The 24,882-nt window shown below is 35.9% G+C and overlaps 3 protein-coding genes across 3 annotated transcripts; all 3 read right to left on the reverse strand.

The window, feature by feature from the left end:
- Positions 1-1,692: 1,692 nt before the first annotated feature.
- On the reverse strand, positions 1,693-2,058 carry LOC121248553 (protein RALF-like 27). The gene has a single exon (XM_041147047.1). It carries the CDS (start codon positions 2,056-2,058, stop codon positions 1,693-1,695), a length of 366 nt encoding a protein of 121 aa, XP_041002981.1.
- A 1,408-nt stretch (positions 2,059-3,466) lies between these two features.
- LOC121248555 (protein RALF-like 27) lies at positions 3,467-3,784 on the reverse strand. Its single transcript, XM_041147049.1, has one exon. It carries the CDS (start codon positions 3,782-3,784, stop codon positions 3,467-3,469), a length of 318 nt encoding a protein of 105 aa, XP_041002983.1.
- A 15,981-nt stretch (positions 3,785-19,765) lies between these two features.
- LOC121248254 (receptor-like protein kinase FERONIA) lies at positions 19,766-22,927 on the reverse strand. Its single transcript, XM_041146656.1, has one exon. It carries the CDS (start codon positions 22,643-22,645, stop codon positions 20,081-20,083), a length of 2,565 nt encoding a protein of 854 aa, XP_041002590.1. The 5' UTR covers positions 22,646-22,927; the 3' UTR covers positions 19,766-20,080.
- Positions 22,928-24,882: the final 1,955 nt, after the last annotated feature.

Consider the following 24,882-nt stretch of genomic DNA (forward strand, 5'->3'; position numbering starts at 1 on the left):
TGAAAAAAAAATATTATTTATATAATAATTATACAATTAACAATATAAAATTTTAAATATGTTATTTATAATACTTTTTAATATTCTATAAATTAACAATATTTTATATATATATATATATATTCATCAAACCTATCACTATTAACAATATAAAATTTTAAATATTTTATTGACACTTGTTAATATTCTATGAATTAACTAATATATAATATCAATTAGTTAATTATATAGTAATTATATAAATTAATAATGTAATTTTCATCTAATTTATTATTATTGACCATATAAAATATTTTTTTATTGAGTTTGTTACATAATTCACATTAATAAATCACTTAGTTTAATTTAATATTTTAATTACATTTTTTTATTAATTGATTTAAAAAAGAAGAAAAAAAATAGACCGGACCGAATGAAGCGACCGGACCAGCGGTCTGGTCCAATTCCTATGGGTGTTTGGTCCGGTCCGGTCCAGAAAAATGATGGACCAAACATTTTCGGTCCATCACAGGACCGGACCGGACCGACCGATTTGCACCCTAAAACTTCTTCCTTCTGCTCAGTTACCGACAAGCGCACACACAATAATTCAAGACTTATACTGTATCCAGTATCCACCGAGAGAAACAAAGTAACGTAGAATTAAGATGAACGATAAGACCCGGCACACGACAGGAAAGAAACCTCTACCCCAGGAAACCCCGTGAGCGGAAATCGTTTACCCGCTTTTAGTCCTTCATTACAAGACATTAATTACGACAAAGTTACCAACAGGACATTAGGACATTTGGGTTAAGAATTTTTAAAGTAAGAAACATTAATTTGAAGCATGAATTTTAGAGGGTCGGAATCCAGTGAAGATCTACAGTCGAAAATAATCAATATAGAAGCTGGGAAACTTATCCAGACGACGAAGGGATTAATAGTCTTGGCGTGTGGCCCGTAATGGCGTAATTAGTCTAATCGGATTCCAGTGAAAAAAGAGAAGGAAAAAAAAAAAAATGAAAAGAAAGAAAGATAGGAAATATTTCTGCATAGATGAAGAAACAAAAATGCTGTTTTTGAATTTTAGGTTTCAATACATGTTGACGTTAATTCATGATTAAGTGAAGGAAAAACAAGGAGAGTACGATGAAACTCGAACATGCAGCTTACAGCTCTCAGATGGGATGATCAATGATCAGGTGAATTTATTATGAGTAACTATATTCACATGTTTTTGCTTCATGGAAAAGATAGAAATCAAAGTACGAGAAAATTAGAAATTAAAATCTATTGCCAAAATTACAAAGTAATCATGTTAAATTTCATTTTCTATATATAATAATTGGGTGCTATTAATTAGTATAACACAATGAAACATTAGAACCACGAAAATACTGAATTAAAAAATAAGCAAGGGCGCCAGTACTGAGAATGATATATAGGTAAAGGTTGAGAATTGTAACAATAACATTGCAGAAAATATAATATATAATATACATAATATAAAGATGATACGTACATCTCGAGGGATAAGCTCTATATACAATAGGGAGTGCGAGAGGATAGCTAGGCGCTTCAGTCTTCGTATAAAGTAAAGATACAAATTAAACACATTATTTTAATTCACTATTTTGATCAAATTGACAAAAATATAGATCGAGACCGCCTAGCTGTGTTTGCTTGCTTGTGATTTCAGGGATGGCCTGATCAGCCGGTGATACCGCGTTTGCATCGGTCGTAAGTGGAGCAAGCTCGCGTCCGTCCACGCACTGGGACTATGCAATTACCATATCTTATTCCACTACAGACTGGTGGCTGGAAGAGAGATCTGTATGCTACATATTCGCTAGAATAGTAGTAGTAGTACGGTTCGGGTTCTGGTTCTGGATATACTTGGTAGTCATCGAGCTGCTCTGCTAATTCTCGGCCGCATTCTCCAACCGAAGCATCGCATCCAGTACTTGTATTTCTGCCATGATCAGGGACTATACCGGACTCGATCATGCTCGGTATTACGGCAAAAAACAATATCACCACTCCAAGCTGCAACGATCTCTTCGATTCTTTTCCCATCTTTTTTATTGTTGTTTGAGCTCGTTCCTATGTTCCGGGGGGCTAGCTAGCTATATTTAAATGGGGAGAATATTCCTTCGCTAAAAAAGCAGAGCCGGATTATGAATGAAAGGCTGAAATTTGATTGGAACGACTCCCCGGTTGTTTCGCCGCCTGACCAGCAAGTTAACTCAAAACGTGTTTCCAGCACTGGAGCGTAGTCTTTGTCGACCGAATAATATTGTTTTGTGATCTTCCTATTCTTTTCGTACGTCTTGGATCGAGATATTGAAGTGTTTTAGCGATTTTGGCCGAATCATCACATGTGCTGCAAGGGTCCAGTTTGATTAAGATTTCTTCCGTTTGCTCTTTAATTTAATTATAAATTAATAAATCTTTGGACTATGTTTTTTCTTAGAAATTGAACAGTCGTGAAAATTATATAATTTTACTAACAAAAACTTAATTAGTTCTTATAATATATATAAAATTGTAAAATTTCTATCAATAACAAATTTTTTATAATTTAAATCATAAAATATTTAACGCACAATTTTGAATAATAAAATAGTTAAAGATCGATAAAAGTACAATGTAAAGGAAGAAGCTCTCCTCAGTCCTCTCCCCATCAAAGTCCAAACGACAAAGGTGCGTGGTGGCTGGGCTATCCATGTAAAACAATATGACATAATTGCCTTATCCGATAATCTTGTGTTGGCCAATTAATTAATTCAAGCTGCTTAGTGACGACAAGATTAGGTGGCGCATTTGCCATTTGGTGTGGCCCTGCAGCCATCACCTAGCGGTTAAAAAAGCGATCAGGAGACTTCTTAATTATTTCATTTCTATCATACAAAATTTTACTTTTATTTTTAATTTATCTTTTCTTAAAATTTGAACTATCTTTCGATGATCAGGCTGTCACACCTTCTTCGTTAATGGTGATAAAAGGAAGAAATTAATAGAGTGACCTGTTTCTCGGTGAGAAGAATGTTAAGGTATTCCTCTGCAACAATGAAGCGAGGGTTTATTAATAAAATTAAGATTCTGTCTTATTGCTCATTTGATCTCTAAACTTGCAGTATTATTGCTCTATATATAACGTCCTTTATTAGCAAGAAAAAAAAATCTACAAAAATCGAACTGATCGATTGAGCCCAAAGGTCTCGCCTTAATTCATATATAAGTTATTCAGCATGTGAATTTTCCCATTAATTTCACATCTTTCACACGTACGCTCCACACATGATGCATAATTAAGACAAGTACACAAGTTTGAAAACACAGATACTTACACAAAGACTGACAGAAATGAAAATTTTCTGTTTTCCAAACAAAAAAAAAAAAAAAAAAGTCACACAAAGACTGACCATATAAATTAAGGGGGAGATTATGCATCATTTTCGCAACTGATCAACATCGATCGATCTCATGAGATATAGCGACGACGGTGACGGCAGCACCGAGTAAAATAGGTACAGGGTCGATCGTGTGGACTGACGCGCACTATGCAGTTGCCATAGATATTCGCATTACAAACAGGAGGTCTCTGAAGAGCTCCATACGATATGACTCGTTGATCCATGGGCCCTCGAGCAACATCATGTTTACCCTTTTCATGATGATCTGCACTCAAGTACTCATGATCTTCTTCTTCTTCTTCTCCTACACTGTTGGTCCCATTATTATATAGCTGCTGGTTCGTGTTGTTCTCGGCAGAAACGCTTGGATGCCCTGAAACTGACATACTCGACGTTGTTGATCTGGAGATAATAATCGAGATAACTATAAGCATCAAGCAAAGGCCTACTCCATTTAATAGGCACCCCATCATTTCTCTTTACAGGATCAGTATGCTCCTATTAAGTTCTCCACTTGTTTAAAAGGAAATTGGCGGTCATAATTAAAGAATCCCACACATTATTAAAGACCATTATTTCATGTTTGTGCACTGTACTTTATTCCCACTAACTAAATCTTGCTCGAGACTGATCTACTTTCTTGATGCAAAAGGAAAAGCTAGCTGCAAGGATTTTGTTTTTTTATTTAAATTCATATGGAAAACCTTCTGGTAGGCCCACAAAAATAAAGCTAAAGTCTTGGTAGTTTAACCTTTTGTCGATGACCTTTTATTCGTCCGGTAAACATTGAGGAACACGCGTAACGTATTCTAGTAAGTAAACTAGGTTGAACTTATCTAAATTAATGGAAAAGTTGATCATTTCAAAGTACCGGAAAAAATTAAGATTCTTCTTGGAATTGATATATAGGAAAATAAAAAGAATTATCATTTTAATCATCGTTATCATTTGAATAAGAGAATTGTTATAGGCAGAAATAATTAATTACAGAAAATAAATACATAACAAACTGATATAGTTTTATAGAATTCGTTAGATCTACTTTTTAATAAAAGTAATCTTACGATCTTACGTACGTATCACATCAAATCATATCAGTTTATAAATTTATTTTTATATACTCACTTTGTGATTAAAGAATTTTTATTTGAACAACCGTCTTTAAAATTATTTTCAGAAGAAGGGTAGCGTACTGAATGTCGCTACTGAAAATGATACGGAATAATCCTTTGCCTGGAAGACCTGGCAATGAACTGGAGAGTCTTTGGCATTTTCGAATACGAATTTTCCATGAAACTTCGTTAATTGGCATCTTTGATAGAGCATATAAATGAAGCAAAAATAAGCTGTATCTACTTTGAAATACGCGCAAGCCTAGTGATGTGAAATTAGCGGGGGAAAAACCAAATTAAAGAGTACTCGATCTATAGTTTTTTTTTTTTCCTCAGATGAAAATGACATTTTTTAGAAGAAAATATAGGTTCACAAAAAGCATATAAATCCCAAGCTCGCGCGTATGAATTAAATTGGGGACCTCAAATCTATCAGTTAACTTATAATTCAACTTGTATGTTTTTTTTTGTTTGTTTGGTACTACTATAAATTAGCAAAAAGTGATCGAGGCCCTAAGTTATAATCCTCATAGAGAGTGAGAAGTTGTCATATAATCACCACGGAATATAATATGCTAAAAATAATAAAAATGTACGTCTCTAATATATTAACCTCAGATTTTAAATGTCACCTAACAATTTAATTTAATTTAATTTTTTTTAAATGGAGACTTCATCTTTGTCTATACGAAGGAGTACTGTCAACTAAATTCTATATATATAGAACTGTCCATATTTATGAGATTAACTAAGCAAGCCTATTATTTAGAAGATAATTAAAGTAGTATTGAATATTTAAAAAAAAGTTTTACAATACAAAGTACTACATCGAGTTATATAATAAAGTATTGTTTTTTGTTTTTTTCTTTTTCTACACATTTACCTTAGGAGTGACATTTGAAGTGATCAACTGGACTTAATTATCTGATGTACTCATGAGAGTCGTGCATGATATCTTTCGGACTCAATGGTGAGTACTTTTATCATCCACAAACTCAGAGAATCTTGATCCATTCACGCGTTTGTAGGTGGGTCATGATGAGTCACGACTGACATTTCATGATCATGATCAGCGAATCTTTTCCTTTTAATTTTGATCTCAAGTGTCATAGTCTGTCCGTCAATTTTGCATCCACGACAAGTCTTTTTCTTTTTAGATTGTCGGACTGGAAGAAAAGTCTAGCTCTCTTACATTAGAAAACATTCGAATGCTTATTACATTCGAACGAGGAGTTCATTATGTTTGATCGCTACTCGAATGCCGATTACAAATTACGTTCAAATGTTCTGTGTAACCGTTCTAATGGTTAGACTGACGATATATTTGAATGATTGTTAGTCATTTGAACAATAGGAATTTAATTTTACCAAATAATGAAAAATGAAATACACATACATAACATCTTAAAAAATATATTAGAATTTATTCAATAAACATAAAAGTAGTCTCATAAATGCGAAATAAATAAATAAAACAATAGTGTTCATCACATAAAAATAGTTGTAGAATCTATATAAATTAAATTAGTTGCTTGGAGACTTGAATTGTTGCATAAGCATATGTATTTGGAGTTACATCTCTCTCTTGAACTCTTCTTGTTGCTGTTCTTATTGTTTCAATCGCATCTCCATGTTTTGTTGCGCCTCTTGAGCTTTTAACTTATGTTGTCTTGTTGTCAATTTCTTGATCTCAAACCTTGATTCCTCTAACATTCTAGCAATGTTGGAGGCATTGTTGGACGATGAGGACAAGCTAGAAGGCTTGAAGCACGATCCATACCCCTAAAATACGATCCTGAACGTGGACTCAACTCTTTTGCAAAAATGTGAACATCACTTGTTGATGAATTTTGATCAAATGCAGATTCAGCATGCAAGACAACTATTTTTTTTTCTATACACAAGAGAAAGAATTAATATTTTCAGAAATATACAAATATGTTTAATTAAAATAGATAATAATACTTACATAATTTTTACGGGCATCAGGATAAGTTCACTCTTCATTACGATCAGTACGTGGTATAACATATAATTTTGTCCGATCGTAATTGGTATCTAACTCTTGCTACATGACACACATTTTATTTATATGAAGTCATTAGAATATGAAAAATGACAAACTTAAGCAATCCATTATATAAAATAGCATTACCAATTTCTTAGAGAGGTGATAGAATGATCTTGAGCTTGCATGATGATGAATCGTTAAGTTTGATCTATTTCTTTTTTTTAGAACTTCGCTCCTGCATAGAAGTAGTAAATATTAGCAAGAAAAAATTATAAAATATGACACATAAAACAAGCCATTTACCTTATATGTAGGATCATTAAAACATCACAAAATTTGTCCAAATCAAAAGGTCGAACATCCTGAAAATGTTGGTGTGCCTTGTACTTGTTCTTGAACTTATTGAAATACTTATGACATATCGCCTTATATTTGTAGAATGCATTATACATAAACTCATTAACAGTTTTATGCTACTCTCACATGCCAAAATTTAGTTCGAAATCATCATTGCAAAAGAACAAATCATTTGCATATTCTATATTTTGCATACACATTAAATAATTTGATAAATCAATTAAACATTACTAAACATTGCTTTTTTGTAAGGTTTTTGATATTTTGGGAGACTTTATGCCATGAATTCGTAGCCAAAAGAATATAAGTTCGTATATACTATTTATAGTATATGATATGTATATATATATATATATGATATGTATGATATGTATATATATACATATCATACTATATGTATATATGTATGATATGATATGATATGATATGATATGATATACTATACATGTATGATATGATATGTATATATATATATATACACACACACATACTATAGTATAAATAACTACATATAAATAACTATATATACTAGAGTATACTCTATATAATATATATAGACTATAATAGTATAGTAGTATATATGTATATATATACATCTATACTATATATAAATATAATATATTGTATACTAGTATCATGACTCATATAGTATACTAGTATATGAGTAAGTAAACTATATGAGTAATATATAGTATATATACTGGTATACTATACTACAATATATTGCTAGTATATATATAATACTAGTACTAACTATATATAAATATACTAGTATTGTATACCAGCTATATATAACTTTAGTACTATAATATATAGTACTAATATTATATAATTTATATAATATACTATATATATAGTATTAATATTTGTTTGTAAAATATCAGACATAATTTAGTGTTCAAATGCTACTTGCGTCTATTCAGTACAATGTGTTATCGTTCAAATGATAATCGCGTATAGAAATAAAGTGTTCGACCTATTTCTATCGTTTGAACTATTTTTTTCCACACAGTATGTTAGTGTTTGAATGATATATGTAGTTCGAACATGTATACAAGGCATTCGTACGGGATTAATCCCTTGGAATTATATTTGAATGTCTTTTAAAAACTGTTCGAACGGATTTACACATAAAACACCCTACAAGGGTTGCGGATATCACACCGTTTGAACCATAATATTATTCTCTCTGCCATTTATAAGCACTATAACCCCAATTCTGCAGTCGTTGTCACCACCACCAACACCACCAACATCCACTTACATTAAAAGGTATGCTACTTCTTCTTATTGCTTAGTATGATTTCGTTATCGTTTGGTGTATATACAACTACGAAATAATGGATTAAATTTTTGATATATTCATGGCCAATGGGACACCGTAGGTGGTTGGAAAAAAAATGGTCGGGATGCCAATATGCTCATCTCGGCCATGTTTAGTTGTTATTTATGCAATAATCAAAGGAATCCACCGATTACTTTCATTTTAATGGGCATTGAGTTGACTGATCATCAATTGTTGAGTTCGATCCAATAACTATTCAAACGCTTTTGAACGAAGAACTAGACACCTCGAACAATTTTGTAATCATTTGAACATATGTTGGTTTGAACGTAAGGTTATTATTAAAATATTTGATGGAATGTTATTATGATTCGATCGAAAGGTGATACACAAGACATATTGTAATTGTATTATAATGGCAATATTGTGCATTCCATACTGTTTTTGTCATGATATAATTATTTTCATGCAGCTTTATGTATTATTTTTTATAACCACTCTTCTTAATTTTATTTTTACCATTTTAGGTTCATAATGACTTATAGGAGAAGGAAACGTGGCAGGTCAAGGCAACCTTCTAGAAAAGAAGTTCGAGAAATGACTGTTTTACTGAAGTGTCAGGTGAAGATTTTAGACTTTCAAGATCTTCTCTGGGAGGGTCATTCCCTGCCAGTTCTCTTCTTTGAGGGTTGTTGGACACCAATCATCAACTAGAAGGACGAAGGGAGTGTGAAACCCCGTATTTTAGTGTATTTTAAGTAAATAATTATTTTAATTAATTTAAATATTGGTTCTCTTGTTTTAAAATTTATTGGGTTTCTCGTTGGTTTATTTCATGATTTTTAAGTTGTAAAATCTATTTTAGTGTGCTTTCTTAATATTAAATATTGTTTTGCATTTAAATTGTTCTTTAATTTAAATTAGTTGTTTGTGGGTTTTAAAATTATTGTGTTGTTGGATTTAATTATTTTATTTTACTTAGTCTTTGTATTGAAATTATTTTATTTAAACTTATTGTTTTGAAATAATTTTCGTTGGATCATTTTGTGACCTAAGTTGTGAGGATTGGACCTCATTTCTTTCCCTCCATTTTTCTTTTTCTTATTTTCTTTTTCTCCTCATTTTCTTTTTCTCCTCATTTTCTTTTCTCCTCTCTCTCCTCTCCCGCGTGCGAGGCCTATGTTTCTCATGTCCGTGCGCCGTCCACCCACTGCCGCCGTGCACCGCTGAGGTCATCACCGCCCCTCCCATTCTTCTCCCCACCGGCCTACGACCTCATCTCCCAATTTCCAGCTCCTCTTGCGTCGCCGTGGGCCTCCACACACGGCATCAAGCCGCGGCCACCATTTGTTACAGCACCACCGTCGTGCCACCTCTGGCCACCATCTCTTCACCACATCATCCTTGACCTCCCAGCAACCTAACCCACCCATCCTCAGCTCCGATTCGCCACCGGTGAAGCTCCACCATCCACATTTCCGTTTTGAGCATTTTGGCCTCCAAACACCTCCCACGCCGTCACCCACGGCCAACCACCACCACCATTAGATTCACCGACATCCCTAAGCTCTTCCCTAGTAATCTCGAGTCTTAGTTTGTCCCTGTTCAAAAGTGAGTTTTTGAGACCCATGGCCTAGTGCATTTTGCACTGTTCCGTTGCTGTGCCGCCATTTCTAGCACCTCCGTGATCCTTCGAAAAGTATGTTATAGCGTTGTAAGTATTTTCCCAAATAACTTGTGAGATTTAAATGTATTTTTGCTCTAATACATATTTACTGTAATTTGGTTAGTTGTGCCGGATTGAGTCCGAGGAGTAAGGGGGTCGGTTGGATTGGAGGATGGTGTTGTGTGACTGGATTATGCTGGGTTTTGTTGGCTGTTGAATATTTGTGTTATGTCATATGCAATGCATTTGCACTCATGTTCATGTTTGTAAATGAAAATTGGATTTTTGTGTAATTGCATTCATGTTTATGTGTATATTTGAAAATTAGATTTTCATGTGAGAGAAATGAAAGAGACTGTAGGGATGGTAGTAAGCAGGGATGGTGGTAGAGTCCTACCTGTGATTCCCGCCTACAGTGCATGTGGTAGGAATGGTGGTAAGAGGGATGGTGGTATAGTCCCGCCTGTGATTCCCGCCTATAGTGCTCTGATTGGTACTCATTGTGTGAAATGGAACTGTAGGAATGGTAGTAGAGTCCCGCCTACGGTGCACGCAGTAGGGATTGTGGTATAGTCATGCCTGCAATTCTCGCCTACAGTGTCCGATAAATAGTTGGATTTTGTGTGAATCATTTCTGGAAAAATGAAGGATTATATTTTTGGGCCAAAATGAGATATTGGCGTGTTGGAAACATTCATTTCTGGGAAAATAATATTTTGGGTTTGATGCATATTTCATCATATGCATGCATGTTGGTTGCATTAATGCACTTTTATCTCGTGGGTTGTTTGGATTATTACTTACCTGCGGTACCGTTTTATGGTACCGTAGATTTTGATATAGATGAGGACGAAGAGCCTGAGGGATTGGCTCTATGAAGGGAATGACATGTGGTTGCTTTTGGATTATGGGATTTGTTTCCCTTTTGTCTATGTATTCGGTTTTTTACTTTATTTTACAGATAATTGTATAACTTTTTAGAGGTAATTTATTTTGAATATTTGTATTAAACAATTCTGGTACTTAGTTGACTAGTTTGAATTTATCCCCTGTGACTTTTGTGGTGCTCTTCTTGCTTATTGCACACACTCGAGCACTTATCATTGGGATGTGTGACCCGTGTTGTCATCATCCCGACATTACGATTTTTACGTTTCCGTACGTGGGAGTCTGACGTCACAGGGAGGGACATCATTGTCTACATCGACATCGTATCTGAGTTCTATAGAGAGCTTGGTGGTGCTAGCTGAGATGATGAGGCATACACGATATTGGTTTGGGGCACATCAATTAAATTTTCAGTGGACACAGTTGTTGATTTTATTGGTATCCCTCGACTGCCCACTGCATATCCGAACATGGTGCCCAGGGAGTCTACAATTGCGGGTGATGGGGAAAAGGCTGAGGACGAGGGCACTGATGTAGATGGACTCGATGGTCTCGCTGATCATGAGGTTCGTCAGTTAGTTGTGGGTTCTGATGCTACTTCCTATGATGGGACCAAGAGCATCAAATAGGTCGATTTATCAGGTTTCTTCAAGATTATGAACATAATCATTGTCAACAACATTGATCCTCAGTAGCGCAAGATTGAGGTTGGTATGGATCGGACACGATTTATGATACGCATCGCTTTTGATGTGCCTATTGACCTAGTAAGTTATATTTTTACTAGGATTCGATCAGAGGCTTACTACGTTAAGACATATATATTTCCATTTAGGGTCTTGATCACATGATTACTGTTAGTGGTCGGGGTCCTACAAGATTTTATTGTGCATGTTCGGGAGCCAATTGGATTGATAAACTCGTCAACCTAGTCACCCAGCATGAGACACTCAAGATTCTGTTGTAATCGAGACTTAGGGTGATGCACACCTGAAAGATCATGGCATATTGAGTGAGACATCTACACAGGAGGCATCACACACTGCTATTCGTGAGGAGATTGCACACTCCAGATCTTCGTACACATTGCATGAATCAACTTTGCTACATGTGCACAGATCTCTACACTCACTATATTTGTGCGTTGGAACAGATATTAATACTAATCGAATGATCACTATCCATGTTCAAACTAACTCCTTGGAGTTTAGACAATTAAATAAATTGTTCGAATGATAAGTCAATTTTTTGCTAAATTTAGTAACTTAACCTGCCGATTTCTCGTTCGACCGTATCGAATATCCATTTGAAAGTGTATTTCATTTATGATTGAACCATTTAGTCAACGTTCGAAGAAAAAATTTATTAGGGAAGAAATTTCCCGTCCTTACGTATATCATTTAAACGAAACATGGATTGTTCGAACGGTGAACAACTTCTATTGGTTTTTAGGGACTAAATTTGAATTTCGTCCCTAAAACTCATTGAGTAATGCTATACACCACATCACCATCCCACTTTCGTCCCACTATGTATGATGTGGCACATTTATCATTATTGGATGATAAACAATCATTTAATAAAGAATCATCTAATGGCAATAAATATGTCACCTCTTATATAATGGGATGAAAGTGAGATGGTGGTATGGTGTAGAGCATTTTTCATGACTGCAAATATTATTTATCAAATAAAAATAAATAATTATTTAATTTACAATAAAAAACAATGCTTTATATAAAAATTTTAAAATAACTTTGTACAAATTAGTTTCCAAGGCAAAAGCCTAGGTAACGTTAATAACCGCCATGAAGTCAACAATAATGGCGCACGGAAGGAATGAGGATGGAACTTGAAATGGGGACAGTAGGCGATAATGAGTGTAAGGGCAAAGTTACCAATCTTTGTGTAATTTGGTCGTTAGGGTGAAGCACGAGTATAATTATGTTAACAAGTTATATTTATCTCAAAGTTTGGATGCAATTCGCTCTCTGTCTTTTTTTTCTTTCTTATAAATTGATCATGAGTTGTTTATGTCAAGACTAAAACGAAAAACATAAGATTAATGTTTGTGTAAAGTTGATTATCAAAGATAAAGCTAATCTCACAACTCATATATAAAAGAGTGTCATTACTAATTTGGTTGTTTTATCGTTTTTCTAAAATTTTAATAATTTAATTTAGAGCTTTGCTATTCATAAGCCCCACACACCACACATCACATTTTCTTTTATTTTTTTATTTTTTAATTGTTTTTAATTATTTTTTAATTTTTTTAAAATTTTTTTGGGTTTTATTATTCTTAAAATAATTGAATTCTTCTATTCATCATTCATATACCATACATTTGGTAAGAGAAAAAAATTAAAAAAAAAAAGAGTGGTGTGTAAGGCTTATAAATAGAGCTAAGAGAGCTAAACCTGTTTCCACAATATGTCTATGTTTGCGCTCAGCCACCCCATTTGTTGGGCAGTATGTGGGCAAGAAAGTCAACAAGATTTTCAGGGAAATTCTTAAACTGATTAGAAATGTATTCCCCCCCTCCCCCCCACCCCATTTGTTTGTAAGACTTTGATCTTAGAGGATAACATATTTTCTACTAGACACTTGAATTTGCAAAGCATGTATAGACATTAGACTTTTGTTTGATTGGAAACAACCATGTGAACCGAGAATAGTCATCTACTAAGATGACATAATACTTACATCCACTATGTGATGGAATGGGAGATGTCCACACATCAAAATGTATTAAATGAAAGGGAGCATTGCTTTGTCGAATAGAGTTACGAAACGGTAATTGTTTGTGTTTTGCAAGTTGACATGAAGAGCAAGAATGAATTTTATTAATAGAATATGTAATTGAAAGATTAAAACATTGCAGTACTTTTCTAGTTAAAGAGATATGAGGGTGGTCTAATCTAAGATGCCAAACTGAGCTGGATGTCTTGATGCCAAGTAGGGCAATGATTTGACTAGTCTTATTTTTGAAAATTCCAGTTGAATTGGATAAAGTCAATTCTCATTCCTTCCTTGCAATAGGATCTTCCCTATGGTGATGTCCTTAACAAAAAAAAAAAAAAATGATTAGAGGTGAGTAAAAAACAACAAGAATTATCAGTGCAAGAATTTTTGAATTGAAAGAAGATTTGTAGAGGCTTTTGGACAGTGTAATATGTTTTGCAAGTGAAAAGATGAACCATTGGCTTGAAAGGTAGCTGATCCATTTTTGCAATGTTAAGATTAGAGCCATTGCCTACAGCTAGAGAGTCATTGCCTTGAAATGGATGCTGTAGGGTTAGATTTTCAATTGAGGCAGTGATATGCTGGTTTGCTCCACTATATTCAAACCAAGAGTCAGTTTTCTCAATTGAGCATTGGTTTGAGCAACCATGCCAGCTAGTTGGTGAGGAGGATGATGCCTTTGAAAAGGGTAATCCATCCTGTGAAAACAATCAAGAGCTTGAAGGTTAGTTTTGCCACATATTTGACAAGGTGTGCAATTATTGTTTTGAAAGATGGATCTAGATTTGGCTATAGGAGCTTGACTGTGGGTGCTATTTGAAGGCTGCTGATTTGGATTCTTAGGAGGGAAAGTTTTGGAGAAGGTATTTTGTTTGAACTTTCGATTATTGAAATTCTTGTTGTCTTTGTTGCTAAAGAGAGCAAAAGTACCAGTTTTAGGATGAATAACTTTTTGCTGAGATTCATGTAGCTAGAATTTCATAGTTATGTAATTTTGCTTGAAAATCATCAAAGGTCATTAGATTGGTATGAGTGGCAAAGGAAAAGGAAGTAACAAAAGGAGTATAGGATGGATGTAAGCCACTGATGATGAAGAAAATCAGATCTTCATCATCCACATGCTTGCCAACTACTACAAGTTGATTTTCCCTAGATTTGGCAAGTTAAAGATATTGAGTGTAGGACTTTGAGTCCTATTTGAGTGTTTGAAGTTGCCTCTTTAGATGAGTAACTTGAGACCTTGAGTGAGAGGCAAATCGAGATGCCAAGGAAAGCCATACTTGGCGTAAGGTGTTGAGACCCAAAACAGTAGAAATAACACTCTCAGTTAGAGTTGCATTAATCCAGCTCAGAAGGTACTGATCCATCTTATTCCAAAGAACATAATCTGGACTCAAAGTAGGTGTAGATCCATCTTAAGAAGGAAGGAATTTGGTAAGACATGGTTCAGATCCATCTATAATTCCTACAAGATCATGGGTTCTTAACACTGGTAGAAATTGTGAAACCCATAACAAATATTGTTGCCTAGTTTAATGGAGATGAGTTGAGTGAGGTTTGGAATGAGAAATGAAGCAACAAATGATGTATTTGACATGATGAATTTTGGTGTTAGCCATTGTGGCTCTGGATACCATGTAAAAACAGTAAAAAGACAGTAAAAAAAAAACACAGAGAAGAATGGGAAAATGAAAACTGTATTTACCTCAGTTGTACATGTCTATTGATATACACATTGTAATGTAAAGTCTAAATATGTAAATACAAGATTACTAGTTTAAATGAAAAGATTACAGTATCAAAAGAATAGAAAAGGCAAGAATAGAAAATGCATGATTTTCTCATTCAAATTTGGATCATATCACAATCAGTGTAGCCTTGCTTACATTGATTCCTTATTTGCCAGCTTGATCTTGGTTGGTAGATTCCTTCTTCATGTCTGCCGTGATTGCAGCATAGTGGTTAACATGCCCAAATTGCATCATCACAAACCAAGCCTCTCACTGGGTGTTGCACTTTGCTGTTCACCTCCATGCTCCACCATTGATCTTAGCCAGCCACCACCCATCACCGGTTCTGCACCGGTCAACCCCCACAGCTCAATCATGCTCCTCCCCACGTCGTTTTCCCTTTCGGTTAACACACATACCCCACCATATGTAAGCATTTCTCTCTCTTTCTCTCTCTCTCTCATTTTTATGTTCTACTGCCTTGGACAACCGTTGTCGCTCACCCACACCGAAAGTTGACTGACAAGCCCACGGCCCACGTCACATGGTTACTCTGCCGTAAGACCCTCTCGCCCACTTCTCCGGTTAATACACATCTATGGTTAAACCGTTAGAAATTTAAATTACATGTATGCCCCTGCACAGTTAATGGTCGTAGCAATTGTTCCATTCAGGCGTTACAACAAATAGTAGTTTTGGTTGACAGTCTTATAAGATGTCTACTAAAAGTTTACATTTCAGACGTGAAACAGTGCTATAGATGAGGTTGCACCAGTTCTGGATATATTGTTACAGTTGAAGAAGGTTATCAGCTCCTATTCTATAGACTTGGATATGGAGGGAGTAATACTTGAGACCCTGCAATCAAATGGAGCGGCGCTTAGTTGGAGCTTTGCCGCGTGATGCACACCTGCTACTATTTTGCGCCACTTCTCACCCATAGACCTTCCCATTCCTTGCCATCTGGCTTCCTTATTCACTGCATGTGGCGCTTGACTGCTTGTCTACCAGGACATGTGTTTATTAGCTCCCGTCATCTCAGACCGGGTCTTATACCCAACAGAAGCCATTTTTATTTCATTTTAAAGAAGATGTGCCTTAATTATAGTAACTTGGATGTAGCTGGAGCATGAAAAGTTATGTTCCAAGCTTTTAGAGACTCCACATGTAAAGCCCAGCCAATTAGAGTCAACAAAAGAGTTATGCTGATAATGGTCTCCGCTTGTTAGAGTTTGAGGTTGGAAATAAATTATTTTTAAGGATAGCACCAATGAAATAAGTTATGAGATTTGGAAGGAAGGACAAGTTGAGCCCTAGATATATTGGGCCCTTTGAGATTATTTATCGGATTGGACCATTGGCAAATAGAGTAGCACTTTCTACCGGCACTTGTGACAGTGCATAATGTATTTTATATTTCCATGTTGAAGAAGTATATACTCAACCCCACGCACATTATTAACTATGAGCCACTTTAGATTCAGGAAGATATGACTTATGCGGAAGAACCAGTACGGATTTTAGAAAAGAAAGAATAGGTGTTATGGACTCGAACTATTCCTTTGGTTAAAGTGTTGTGGAATAATCACGCTACTAACGAAGCTTCTTGGGAGCTTGAGGAAGAGATGCGAGATAAGCACCCACGACTTTTTGATGGGAGTTTTAATAACTTGTAGCAAATTATGAGGATAGAATTTTTATAAGGGGGAGGACGTAAAGCCCAGTCCATGGCCCAGACAAATGGAACTCAGCCCTCTGGAGGATACGACGTCGGTTAGGTAAGGTTAGTTTTCCCCTTTTTGCTTCAGTTTTTCTTCTTCCCTTTTGTTTCTCCCCACCCCACCTCGGATTTGCTCTATCTCCCTCTCTTCAATTTCTTCTATTATGAAATTCTCTCATGCCCGTATCCCATCTTCCCACAATTTCACAGTTTTGTTAATTTTTTTTCTCACATACAGCTTTCTCTCAACAATTGTCCCTCCCACTTCCTCTCTCTCGCTCTCCTGTGATCTTTGCCGTGATTTTTAGGTTGCTATCTCGTTCCTTCTATCATGCAGTGCTTCCACATTGGTAAGATTTTCTGATCTCTCTCTCTCTCTCTCTTTCTCTCTCTCTCCCCGAGTCTCACACTCCTCACGAATCCTTTGGGTTGCAAGTTTATTTTTCTCAACTTGGCTCCACCAGTCATGCAACCCATCGCTGTGAAGTCATCGCTGATTTTTCCTCTATACACAGGTAATCCCTACGCACTTTAACCCTCTGCTTGTACACCATGCCCTCACCCACAAAATTTTAGAATTTTCACTCTCTTTGCACCTCTGGGCACACATTTTCCCCAAGAGTTTTAGTATAATTATATATATATATATTTTTTTTAATTTTTGAAACTTCTTTTGGAATTCCAGTACTTAATCCAAAATTCAGACTTCTGGTCATGGGTGGTATAGCGTGATCTCGGTCCTAAGTGTCGCAAGGTAAAGTCCTCACTCAATATTACAGTTATGCGTATGATAAAATGGTTGGAAGTTGCTGAAATTTTTATTGGGTTATATTTGAATGGTAGGACTTATGAATGGTGTTGTATTCTTGTATGTTGCTGGTCGGGTGAAATTGTTGGCTGTTTGAATCAGTTAGTGACTGGTCGGTTGAGATGTTGGATTGTGGAATGATAGGTGGCAGCTTGGATTGAGGGGTATGACTTGTTTGAACTATTTGGGACTGTTTGGATTTTTTTTTTTTTTTTATTTGGCCTTTGTCAGGTTTGAACGTAAATAGATATAGTAACAATGGTTGTTGCGGATTGAGTTGGATACGGAATTGGTTGGAATGGTTGATGTGGGGTTTGCGTGGAATGTGGAATGTGGCATGTGAGCTTGTTGTGTTGGATTGGCCTCGTTGTTGAATTAAGGGCATGGGACGTGAAATACGTTAAATAGATACTCGGGTTTGAAGGGTGATTGCTTTGGTTGTTGTTGGGTTATATGCCGTCTATAAGAGTTGATGATAAACTGTTTTGGATTTATTATGTTGCTGGTAGTTTACAAGTAACACGTGGAGAGTGGCAAAAATAGTGTTGTGGGTTAATTTAAGATCTTGACTAGATAAGAGCTTGTTCTATTCTACTCTTATGAAGGTGGAAATTTTTGTTTGCCAAGCTAAGTACTAGTGTGAGTATTTATTAACATGTGCACAAATATTATGATATAGGTTATGGTGACACGACTAGAGTACAGTTCTAGAATTTAGAGAATACGCTATAAGAGTCAGGTAAGTAGGGTTCCTATGCTAGATTTGAAAAAAAAAAATGAAAAATGATTTGAAGTTGGTTTGTAAAATATGCATGTTATGTTTTTAAAAGAAAATGTGAAAAAAAAACCTCAATTATGTGTTTTGCATTTACTCATGAAATATGTATGAAAGGAAAAACCCTTTTTGACGTGAAAAGTGTAGACATGAGTAATTTTTGACATGTTTCTGAAATGTGCAAAAGAGCGAATATGAAATCTTAGAATTTTTATACATGTGATATAAAAATATTTTGGATCTGTTTTGGATCATATGAAATGATATGAATATGTTTAGCACTTGGTTTGATATGATATAAATCTGAAAAACCTTTGGCATGACTTATCTGTTTCTACTCTGATTTTGATTTTGGTTATAATATGATGATACTGGTTCACGTGATGTGGTTGGTACCAACATGATATGATATGATATGATATGTGTGCATCCACTTTGGAAACAAAATGATTTTTTATGTGTTCTTTTATGTGTACACACTTGGGGTTCCGAGAATGAATAATGAAAAGTTTCACAATATGATACTGTATGGTTTGGCCACCGGGGATAGCACAACCCTACAATAGGGGTTAAACATGGTATAATATGATACGATACGATACGATACGATATGATAAGAAGAAGGAGTTCAGTTATCTTATGCCAAAGCGTTTTTCTTAATATGAACAGTTGGTTTTTGAAATATGAAAAAGATTGAAATGTCGCTCTGATATGTTGTTTATATGTTTTGAGATTTGCATATGAAAATGAAATGTTTCTGTGTTTTGTATTCTGAACTATTTGAAAAGGCTCATGTTGTACACACTAGTGAATTGTTGATAACTCACACATTTATCCTTAAAATATTTTTCAGATGATGTGAAAGGTCCAACTGAGGACCAGGAATATGAAATGTGAGCATGACTAAACTAAGGAGAGGGTGTTGAGTATCTTAGGGTACTACTGTTAAAAGAAGGAATTCTAATGTCTTTTAGATATATTTATGTATTTGGTTTAGTAAGACTTAAAGATTTATCAGTTTATTATGTTGAGACTATTGGGAGATTGTTGACCCTTTGGTTTATGTTATTATTGTAGTGATGACTTTGTAGAATTTATATTGTGTCTATTTGAAAAATATGAGATTGTTTGCTATTTATGAAATCTCTGAAGATTTTAGATGTGTTGGGAGACAAAACATAAGAGATAGGTAGTAAATCTCCGACCCAGCTGGATACGGGGCGTTACACCACACGAGGGAAGTCTAGACCTACTCACACTCATGATCATCGTTCACATCTAAATTCTTACTAAATTTGGACTCTGAATAATAACAATGAAAAAAGCAGTGAAGCAAGTACAGCAACTCCGGTCCAAGATATACTACCGAAAATAAAACTCGTAAAAGAAATAGAATTACACCATCCCACGTAGAAATGACATACACACGTGGACCTTTCCCATGTGATCTGGCCTCCAGGTCAATTACTTTTCTTAGGATTGCTAGGAAATTCAACGATTATTCCTTTATCGCGCATTCCCATCCATAAGCTCAGAGAACACATGAGCAGTACTCTCGGACAAGAAGCAAGTACTGGAATCCTTGTTAGAAAAAATTGTCGTCTCCAGTACTGCTTGTAATGTTCAGATTGCTGCTGATCACTGCATTGAATAAACCTTCGCTAGAAGAAGTAAGCATGTCATCGCTATCACTTATACCGAACTTTTGAACGAGGGGTCCCGTTGTGTCCTCACCACGGCCGATATCATTGCCGCTCTCCTGCAGTTGTAATGCAAACTCAAGACTCCCCACGACGTCGTTCATCGAAGGTCGTTCGCTTCCGTCATCTAGTAAACAACTCACTGCGAGATCCACATACCTCTTCAAACACTCGGGTGTGATCTCTCCCTTCAGAAAAGGATCAATAATCTGATCAAGCATGTCGCTGTTATAGTATTCTCGGACCCACTCCACAAGGATCACTTTGTTCTTCTCGGCACCACGAAAAAACGGTGGCCTTGCAGACAGTACTTCACACAACACTACGCCGAACGAGTATACGTCGGACTTTTCAGTCAGCTTCTGAAGTCTGATATATTCCGGGTCCAAATACCCGAAGCTACCTTTGACCTCCGTGCTTATGTGGGTCCTGGACACACTAGTTGGTCCGGTTTTGCAGATGCCGAAATCAGAAACCTTGGCCACCCATTTCTCATCCAAAAGAATATTCGTCGTCTTCACGTCTCGATGAATGATCATGTGCTTTGCACCGGTGTGGAGGTACTGCAACCCTCGTGACGCACCGATGCAGATCTCGAGCCGTTGCTTCAACGAAAGAGGAGGATTATCGGTGTTGTAGAGATGATCACGGAGGGTCCCACGAGGCATGTAATCATAAACAAGTATCATTTCGTGATCATCGTTGCAGTAGCCAATCAAAGACACCAGATGGAGGTGTCGTAGCTGGGAGAGCGTCGCAATCTCGGTCACGAACTCGTGACATCCCTGTTTGGAGCCCGATTTCAGCCGTTTGATTGCAACTCGGGTGATCCCATCATCAACGTACCCCTTGTACACGTTTCCGAATCCTCCAACCCCGATGATCAAAACATCGTCGAAATTGTTTGTGGCGGCTTTGATTTCAGAAAATGAAAAGCGACGACATAAATCTGACGGTAAAGATGAGCCTTCCGTCTTGGTTGACTTGGTCGTAGTGGAACAAAGTAGACTCCGCCATGAATAACCACCGGCGGAGCCCGAGGCCGTTGCTCTCTTTGTCAGCCGCATAGTCAAGAAACCAAGAATGGCGAGTAGAGCTACGCCAGAAACTGCACCACCAATTATTGCAATTATTAGTGCACGATTACTTTTGGACTTTACCGATGCTCTGTTTCCGGTTGAAATTGGCGGAGGTATCATCTGCAATGGGTCAGGGTTCGGCCCGGCGAGACCACCATTGGATTGGTTCAACTTGAATATTTCTAGACCGTTCAGAAATGCGTCAGCATATGTTGGTTTTGATATCATGTTAGGGTGCAGCGCGAGCCACATGTCTTTCTTGCCTTGTCTTTCATTGGGCACCCGTACCACGTAGTCTTTGTAGACGGGAGTGTTTCTCCTACTTTTACTCCAGAACATCACGTCCGCTTGATCCTGCGCCGTCTGATTATTGATGTATATTGTAAACACTAGCTGAGACGATTCCGTAACATACGGCATAGTCTCACAGAAATGGAGCCTAACAAGATAAAGAAATCCAACATCGACTGGGAAGACCCACGTGAGATTGTGCTTGAGGTTGAAATCAGCATTTCTATCCATTTTACGGAAGGTAGTGTAAACTATCTCCGGCGCCGTGGAGGCTGGCGTGTCCTCAGTGTATTCAATCTTAAAACTGTTGTTGACGACCGTCATCCCAGCGACGTCAAAAACATATTTGTCGTCCTGTTTCCATTCTCGGAACATTCCAGTATCTTCTTTACCGGAGACTTCTTTTCCACCAACGTTTAACCTGTAAACGGTCTCAAGAGCAGTGGAATTATCGAGGATAGCATTGCAATCAATGAAGGTGACGGCCTCTTCTCTTCGATCAGTGTAGAGGTAGTCGGGCATGGAAACGACTTCAATTCCGTTAATGAAGGCGTAAGAGTTTGGCAATGGAATAAAAGTTATGTTGAGCCTCTGATTTGTTTGCACGTTGACGATGTATTCATTAACGAGCTTTGCACATCCAAGTGCGGAAACAGTGAGAAAGGCACTAAAATTGTTTAAGAGTGTGAAACCATTGGCCATGACAGAGAAATAGGAGTTGGTTTTATCGTGCCCCGGATATGTAGCAGGGTAGAAGTAGAGGCGGAGGAACTTTGGACCAGGTGAGAGGGAGAAGGAGTAGGTGGAGACGGAGTGAAAGATGCGAGCAGTCATGTAAGGGATGAAGGGAACAGAAGGGTTTTGTTCGGTGGCCGTGGAGGGTAAGGATGATTTGGGAGAGAATTGTGAATCTTCTTTCCAAAATCGTCCATCGAAAGTTTTGCTGGAGGATGAATTACCACAGTCCAGGAAAAGATGATCAGTTGGGGCGTAAGGCGCCTGTGGGTTTTCGGTAGCAGAAGCGGCATTGCAGTATAAGAAAAGGAACAAGGAAAGGTAGATCAGCACGAGCGTGTGCATGATTGAAGATTGGGGCAAACGTTATTCGATACCACTTTGTTGCATAATATATATCAAATCTCATAGCCGGAGCGAAAGTGTGGCTTTAATTCGTAATTCGTCTCCGTGCGCGACGTTTGACTTTGGTCAAGCTGATATTTTTCTCGTGAATGAATTATCGGGCACCTCCTGTGTGGATGGAAAGTATTTTTTTTGTTTTTTGGTAATTCTGTGCGAAATTTCCTAATATTCTTAGAGCAGGACCGCGTGCATATGTTACTCTGGGTTAGGAAATATAGCTTATAATTTTAAGATTTATAATTTTATTATTAAAAAATTATTTATTATTGATAATTATATGTTTAAAATTATTTTAAATATATTATATTTGTTTGGAAAAAATTAAAAAAATATTTTCTGAAGTAGAAATGAAGATTATTTGAATTTTTAAACATTATAACTATATCTTTAAAAATTTAAAAGCTCTAAATATTTGAAAGCTGTATGGATATTTTCTTTCGTTAATAATTTTTTAAAATTTGAATTACTTTTCAAATTATTCAAAAAATCACATTTGAGAAAAAATATATTTTCTTCAAACGTAGTTTTTAGTTTATTTGAAATTAAAACTATTTTAATATATAACATCCAAACAATTTAATTTTTCCATTAAAGAGTTTAATTTAATAATTTTTTAAAACTTTTAATGCAATCTCAAATAGGCCCTACATGTACCTACAATTTTATTTATAATTTTCCATACAAGATTAATTTTGTCAATTTTTTTTTTAAATTCAAATTTTAAATTTTTTAATTTTCAAACGTATCAAATTTAGACATACGGAACTTACTGTATTTAATCTCTGATTCTTTACCTAGATTATTTAAAAAAAAAAATTGTATTCAGTTCTGAATTATATTAAAAAATTGTAAAAAATCTCCACTGAGAGAAAAACTTTGAGCTATATTAAGGTCCCGTTTGGTTACGCAGTTTAAATGAGATAAAATGAGATATTTTATTAAAAATTGAATAAAATATTGTTATAATATTATTTTTATTATACAATTTGAAAAAATTGAATTGATTATTATATTTTGTATGAGAATTTGAGAAAGTTGTAATGATTATATAAGACGAAATGAAATGAGATAATTTGATTTTGTGTAACCAAACCAGTCCTAATGTTCAAGTGACAAGGCTAGTACCAGCGATGATAATAAAGGTTGTAATAGCATGACTACTCTGTGACATAAATGTAGGCATATGAGGAAGGATAATGATAGGCTTACTAACTCATTTCCATCCCTCTTATCATTATCCCGTGGGGAGGATAATGAAAATATTTTATCTCATCTCATCTCATTATTATAATTACTTTTTTAAAGTTCCTCACAAAATATAATAATAATATTTTTATTAAATTTAAACTCATCGAATAAAAAAAAATAGAAAAAAAAATTTAAAATAATATTATTTTATTATATAATTATAAGCAAGTTGTTATACACTAGTAAGTTATCCAACTGTAAACGGCTAACATACACGAGTACCAACTTGATACAGTGCCCACAACACCAAGCTAACTGCAACTAGAATTGCAGCCCCCTAAGAAAAGACCAGAAACAATCCCTGCCCAACTGCCAACTGTGCAAATGTTATATAAACAATAATCTATTTAACGAAGATAGCTTAAATGCAAACATATATATATAAATCTTGTGGCCTGCCGGTAACCACAAATTATACTCTGCCGATCGAGATCCTTGCCTTTTCATTCCTCACAGTTACGAGCGGCACATATTGTAGAGAGTGCAATGCCCAGGTTTACCAGTGACTGCTTGTAAACAATTACCATATATCATTGAATTACAAATTGACCCTCTACGTAGAGTTTTATAGAGATTCCCAGCATTGGCTTGGAGGAACCTTCTACTCACTTCAGACTCCATCAAGGGCTGTACTTCTTCGGCAATTGTGGCATTGCGGGAGAGGATTTTGTTGCCATCAAAAGTAGAGGCTGCTGCAGACGGATTCGTGCCGAGTGAAATCTGTTGAAGTCCATGCCCTGAGCAGTCATTGTTGACTGCTCAGCACTCATCTCCCCAACGCTCAACGCCCCAACGTCCAGCAAATGAATGCAAAATTAAATGCATTCATACACAATCGTCGCCTATAAATTGAAGCTCCATGCGAGAGCTTCAATCAACACCCAAGGAAGAGAAGAGAAAAGAGAGAGAGCCTGGAGAGCTCGGAGAGA

This window comes from Juglans microcarpa x Juglans regia, chromosome 2D (genome assembly GCF_004785595.1).
Source record: "Juglans microcarpa x Juglans regia isolate MS1-56 chromosome 2D, Jm3101_v1.0, whole genome shotgun sequence".
NCBI classification, from domain to species: domain Eukaryota; kingdom Viridiplantae; phylum Streptophyta; class Magnoliopsida; order Fagales; family Juglandaceae; genus Juglans; species Juglans microcarpa x Juglans regia.